The 6,961-nt window shown below is 31.5% G+C and overlaps 1 protein-coding gene across 1 annotated transcript; it reads right to left on the reverse strand.

Moving 5' to 3' along the window:
- Positions 1–3,599: 3,599 nt before the first annotated feature.
- Positions 3,600–6,277, reverse strand: Prosalpha2 (Proteasome alpha2 subunit). Its single transcript, XM_023156780.2, has 4 exons — positions 6,134–6,277; positions 6,003–6,079; positions 5,526–5,937; positions 3,600–3,857 (listed from the first exon to the last, which is right to left on the reverse strand). Exons 1-4 carry the CDS (start codon positions 6,172–6,174, stop codon positions 3,683–3,685), a joined length of 705 nt encoding a protein of 234 aa, XP_023012548.1. The 5' UTR covers positions 6,175–6,277; the 3' UTR covers positions 3,600–3,682.
- Between the last annotated feature and the right edge of the window lie 684 nt (positions 6,278–6,961).

The raw sequence follows: 6,961 nt of genomic DNA on the forward strand, positions 1-6,961 counted from the left end.
GCCTATCAAACCACCTCACCTTCGCTTTTCTCTGGTCGAGTGGGCTGAAGTCGGAAACTGAGGGGTTCATCATGGCCTGTCAGGATCTTGTATTTACCACTTTAGTCTACCGCAGTTGCCTGATGGGTGTAGAGGTTCCTGATATAAGATTCAGGGCCTGCCGCGAGGTGCCATACGTCATCATATCCAGCCTATGCGGTAACATATATATGTTCTTCTCGACCATAGCGTCCGAAGAAAAAAGAAGGAAAAACGAATGAAATATCGAAATTTTCTTTTCTAACTCCACACTCTACCCTGACCACCTTGTTAAAATGATTATTCTGATGATTACAGTCCTTGGTGGAATGATGCCCTCTCTACTCTGGAATCTCTAAAGGACAGGTATAAAACATACCTATATCTTTTTTTAAACGAATGATTGTAATTAAAACTATTATTATTTGAAATGATTTCCTTTTGAATGAACAACAGAAAAATAAAAAATGGAATAGATGGTATATCTTTACCTCATTTTCATTTCAAAATTTCGAAAGGGTTGATTTCATCTGTAGAGTAAGTGATTGAAAAGAGTTTGAAGAATTATCGATATCTGAAAAAATTCATTTTCATAAGAATTTTTAAATTAAATATCATTTAATGAAAATATAGCGCAAGTATTTTGTGCTCGACTCATGATCCAAAGATCGTGAGTTCGCATTCTCTTTTCCAGTAGATGTTCTTCTCAGGAGAATTCAGAGTTTGATTCTGCTTCGTTACATGGCTGACGAGATAGCGAATAGTTATGAGGATCCCTGGGTGACTCGTAAAGATATTAAGATAACCTACCCAGAATACAATGAAGTAAACATAGAAATATAAAAAAAAAACTACTATTTTTGAACTGAATTGCACCTTCTACCAGCAACTGGACTAAACGCAAAAAGTAACTACAACTTATATTAGTACACAAAAGAGAAACGCAGATGGATCTTCTACACCTACTATATATGCACTTCCATCTCTCATTCTCTCTGACATTTTATTTTTGCAGCACCCTACGTATTGTATCTAACTTGTTTTTCAATCATGCATCATTTGAACATCTACAAGCATACATACAATGATAGAGCCATAGAGAATGCGCTTTCTACTCATACAAATGGCAAATCCTAATGCAAGGTTGCGGATAGTATACTATAGAGTATATACAGTATAAAAACATAATATTTTGCTATTCGGTTTACCGATTTTGAGTTTAATTTTCCATTTCATTTATATAAGGATCTTCTGTAGAACTATGCTAAACAATAAAGTAGACTAATCTAGTTTAATCTATAACCTTTGTATACAGACTATCCCTATATACAAAGCTGGTTACTCTATATACAATGCTATAACTGTGCATTTTCCAGAACATAATTTTTATACTGGCTCACTAAACAATACGAGAAAAAAGAATGCTGTAATTCAATTTTACATGGAAATAGAAACATTTTTTTTGCTGTTGACTGGAAAATAAGTTGCTACTGAATTTGCCCCATTTTTGATATTCACGCCCTTCTAACCAATAGTCTACACCCTCAAAGTGAAGAGTTGACAATTATTCGTCAAATGCTTCACAAAATTATTATTGTATTCTAATAATGAAATTGGAGACAAACATCACTAAAACCATATGTTGAGCAGTTCGAAAATATAGACAAAGGAGAAAATTAATTTATAAGTAATCTAATGTTAAAAACATATTGAAATTAGATCTATAGTCAAACCACCGAAATGTTTTCTATAATGAGTTTAGGTCATTTGGAAGACTCAAGTCACGCTATTGTTTTGTGATATGAGATGACGAACTGTTTTGCCCTGCTGCTTTCCTAGTAAAAAACACGATGTATATATGAAACCCCTAGATTTAAATCTATATACTAAATACTATATAGGAAAAATGATATTAAAAAAATGACAAACAAACAAACAATGAGGGTGAAATTTAAAAGTATACAGAAGCTAGCATGTGTAAAAAACAATTACCAAACTGAAATGGAGATGAATTAATAATGGGTTTAGAGTTACACGTTCACCACCAAAGTGTCTCTAAGGCCACTTGTTTTTTGTCAAAAACAGATTAATATCATCTTTTTGAATCAAAATAATTGTTTACCTAGTGATGTTTTTTTTCATATGAACGTTCTGTAAATGACATAATATCTATGCTTTTTGGCGTATTATAGTATTCATAGCAAATATCCTGTGCCATGATCATAGATCAAGCATCTGAATTATTACTTGATTAATTTTGAATTTAAGGTATGTATACTGAAAATCATTTTGTAACTCATCTCCATTTCAAATCATAGAAAATAGTTTTTTTCGCAAGTTAGCATTCTCATACTTTCAAATTTTTCACCCTTATTCCATAAATGTTCAAGTAAGATATTAAACATGCAAAAATGAAATTTACCAGGCCAACTGAACAAATTTTTGCAGAAATATACCAAATCAATTTTTAATACAGGTAAAAAAATCATCAATCAGTTGAAATATGTTTATGAATAATGAAAGACAAAGGCAATTTCTTAGATACTTTGTGGATTGTGGGTTCCATCAATGAAGGAACGAGCTAGGTTGAATTCTAATGAAATTTGCTGGTAGAATCACAGCCAAGAATAAAACAAACTAAAATTCTACCAAATACGAAATTAATTCAGTTAACTAGTTTAGTGATCCAATAATTTTTCTGAAGAAAGGTTGGTTGGGTAACGGGATCAATTTTTTCAAAAAAAAAAACAATTATTTTCTTGCCGAAGTTTCGAATTTGATTAAATTTTTTTTCAGAACTCTAACAATGTAACAAAACTTGATTATTATGGTTTCAATTTTACAAGAAATAATGAGTTCTTGATTAAATTACTCACCGAAAAGTAGTTTCTTCTTATTGATAATATTACTATTTTAAAGATATTAGATACATATTAAAAAAAATAAAAAACATTGCAACAACCAAATTTCCGAGACAACACAAAAACAAAACGACATGAAACAAACGAATGGCTTCATTTGTGATTCTGATAAGGTGGTGTCTATTCTTTAATCAACGACAGAAAGAAAAAGAATGAAAAAAGGGTAATTTTTTTTAGGTATTTCACTTATTAAATTGAAATATGCAGCATTAAGGCCATCGACATATCTTATGGTGTTCACTTATCACATTTTAGGATATGTCTTTTGGACAAATATAGTAAAACATCTAGAATAGTTGGATGATCAAAATAAAAAATGTGTCCATATTCTTTTTCATTTTCAACGAGGAATGCGAGGTTTTTTATATTTAGTTTCTTCGAGTCTCTCATGTGTTCTGAAACTCGTGTTTTAGGATATCGTCCGGTTTATCCAACATAGCATTTGTGACAGCTTCCACAGTTCAATTCATAAGAAAAATTTGTTCCAGTTACTCAACCAACCTTTTTTTACAAAATTAATGTTCAAAATCATCACTAAAGAGCTAACAGACCTTATTTTGGCAGTAATTGCTATAGTCTGTAAGGTCGCCTTAGATTGTTATGGTTTTCTTTTTCATCTATTAATTTATTGCAACTATTATAGGATAAATTACACATATATTTCCTTCAAATCCGGTTTTATTCAAGTGAAACATGAGTTTCATAAAAAATTAAGAGAAATCTTGTTATATAACCTAAATGCCTTATGGAATATTAGCTAGGTAATCCTTCACATGAGAGGGATCTAGCCTCCTGAATCCTGCTTCATCACAAATTCCCACTTCAATGTTGTCCGCTGTCATTTGGCCTTCAAAACTCTCCTTCAACGTCAGAATTGCTGTGTGTACTGCGTCATCAAGTTCCAAATCCTCGCTATATCTTTAAAAAAAATCAATAAAAAAATGCAAGCATATGTCGCCACTCCTACATCTAATAAACGGACGATTTTATTTGAAAATTTCATTTCATCATTTTATTAAGTAAATATAACACAAAACTGACGTCAGGTAGAAGGTAGAAATTTCTTTTCAATCTTACTGATCAAGAGAAAATTATATATCAGAGCCCAAATGGACAAAAATTCCTCGAGGACAGAACAAACACCTCTGTTTCGAACATCATCTACACACAGAACATACAATCAATTCTGATTTACCGAACAGATAGACCAAATACAACATCCGAGAATTTGACAAATTAGAGAAGCCATCGAAATTGAAAAGCAAAGAATTAACATAAGAGTTGATAAGGAAAAATAAGTGACAACAAATAATGAATGATTAATCAAGAGTAATTAACATCTCAACCAATCAGGTATTTGAGTCAACAAATCAGGAATACCCCGATAGAATTACCTATGAGTGACAACATCCTAATAATATTTTTAAGAATCATTGAAGGTCAGTTGCATCTCTGGAAGCAAGAAGCCTTAATAATGCCATCTGAGATAATGAAGACGACTTTTAAAAAACTTTGACCAAACGAAGATGGAAAAACAACGGACAATAATGAAAAAAAAATAATCAAATTCATTGAGCTGTTTTCATTTGAGAAAAGCAATACCAGATTTCATTTTTGATACTAACGTAAATATTGAGAAAAGCATCAAGCTTCTTGGTACCTTAATCATCTCGGACCTCAGATTTATTTCTCATGTTGAATATATTTGCTAAAAATTGAACATTATTTTCATATTCTTCAAATGAAATTGAGCATACCTGAATCAAGAAGGGTTAGTAAACTTACGTTGCATTTTGGTCTATGGGTATAGGGTTTTCATAGCCCAAAAAATAATTATTCTTCTCTTGTTCAACATCAATTATGGTGAAAGTGTTTGCCAAAATACAAATATTAATGAAAAACCAATATTGCTAAGAAGAGGGTAATATATTCTGAAATACATAACCATTGTGGAATGTGATATGGAAGAATCAACTTCAACAATCAACTAGCACAAATATGAAGTGGGGTGTAATAAGTTACAATTCTGAAATTTAAAACATGGATATACAAAAATGCATCACTTCATTTTCCTGATTTTCCTTTAACCAGCTGTTGAACCCTCACAAACGAGAACCCTCAGAAGTCAAAACTTATGCAAGCTAAGGATTAACTAATTATTTCCTTTCAAAGTGTGAATAATAGCACGGGACCTTTGTAACCAAAGAATCAACTTTAATTTCAAGTTCAAATTTGAAGCTATGAAATTTGTATTTTTTACTTTGGAAATGTATTATAGTTTCAAAGTTAAACAATTGTTTTGAATGTTCTATTCATGGCCAAAAATAATGACAAATGTTCATAGTCAAATGTTTCAAAAGCTTTATCTATATGACAGTGTTAATCTAGATATTGTAGTTCAGGATACAAACATCAACAATGTTATATATAAAAATATAAAATATATAAAATAGTATATCTATTCTACATGTTTGTAGAAAAAAACTACTTTCCCGTCATTAGCATTCAAAATTTGTCTACGTCTATAAATATTATGAGATTTGTTTGATTATTTTCTATTTTCATGTTTTTTAAATTTGCTGTTACCTTTTTTCCAAAAATGTTTTTCCATTGATGAAATTCTTGCCCATGGCAGTAGCTTTCCAGGCAAAATAAGCTCCTGATGGATCACATTGAAATAAGTATGGTCGTTCACTGTCCCAACCACATATCAATAATGAAACCCCAAACGGCCTAACTCCTCCGGACTGAGTATATTCTTGCATAACAGTGGCAACTCGTTGAACGAGTTGAACTGTTGGTATAGGCTCTTGATAAACTAGATAATACTGTTGGGCCATTTTACGAGCTTGTTTCACTAACAAGCGATAATCAGGTCCCATACCAGAATATATCATTCCTATATGTTTTGTAATCATTTCCACTTTATGAACACTGTGTTCTTCATAGAGGATCGACTTATGTTTGTTTTCTGTGGCGATAACTACACCATTTGAAGCTATAAGAAAAATTTAATTATGTGCATGAAAATGATGTATCATTCACTAGGTAGAGGTTAAATACCTTTAATGCCCACTGAAGGAGCTCCAGCGGCTACAGCAGCTAGGGCATATTCAATTTGAACTAGTTTTCCAGATGGACTGAAAATTAAAACAATATGAATACTGTTCCTTCAATAATTGAATTATAATCACCTGAAAGTTGTCAGCGAAAAACTATACCGCTCCGAAGCCATGATTACTTGCAACTAAAAAACAAAATCACAGAATCACAGAGGTATAGGTATTCAGATTTTGACATGTGACTTTTATTTGCTCTTCTCAAGAGGTCAAGAAGATTTTTCTCATTAAGGCATTGAAAAAGGTTCAGCATGGCTTCACAAAATTTTTGTGAATAAAATAACTGCCTTAAATAAACGGAAGTATTTGAACTTTATTATGTATCGGAAAAATCATGGAATCACAGAGCATATACCTACATGGTATCTTTTATTTGCATTGGTCATTGACATGGACATTACATCGTCTCTAAACATCGAAAGTTCCCAAATAAATATATAAGGAGAGGAATATTATAATAGATAATAATAACGTGGTGGAGTGTGGCAGAACGCTCCACTCAAACACGTTTAAAAAACATTTTGAGAAATGGATTTTCATTCAATAATTTTTTAAATTAAATATGAGTTGAATTTGTTTGTTGACTGAGCAATTCCATTTCAAGTTCAATTTTCATAAACTTTTGCAAATACACTACTGACTAGCCTGAGATGTTCAACCTTGGTTTAGTCATCATTATACGTATTGTACGTACCTACGACAACCCAACTTTATTTGTTTTTTTTTACAAATAAATCGCTTTTCCTTATTTTTACTTTTTCTTCACAAAGTAGTTATTCCAAATCGAACTCAATTCTGATTCGACTGATTTTGAGTTTTTTGGATTCTCAAATTGCTCTACTTTCCTATAATTAATTGGTGAATTTTCTCATAACTTCGATATGACTAAACATTTGACTGAAT

Source organism: Leptinotarsa decemlineata, unplaced genomic scaffold, assembly GCF_025532065.1.
Source record: "Leptinotarsa decemlineata unplaced genomic scaffold, Ldec_3_MD MMD2_P_RNA_scaffold_5, whole genome shotgun sequence".
NCBI classification, from domain to species: Eukaryota; Metazoa; Arthropoda; class Insecta; order Coleoptera; family Chrysomelidae; genus Leptinotarsa; species Leptinotarsa decemlineata.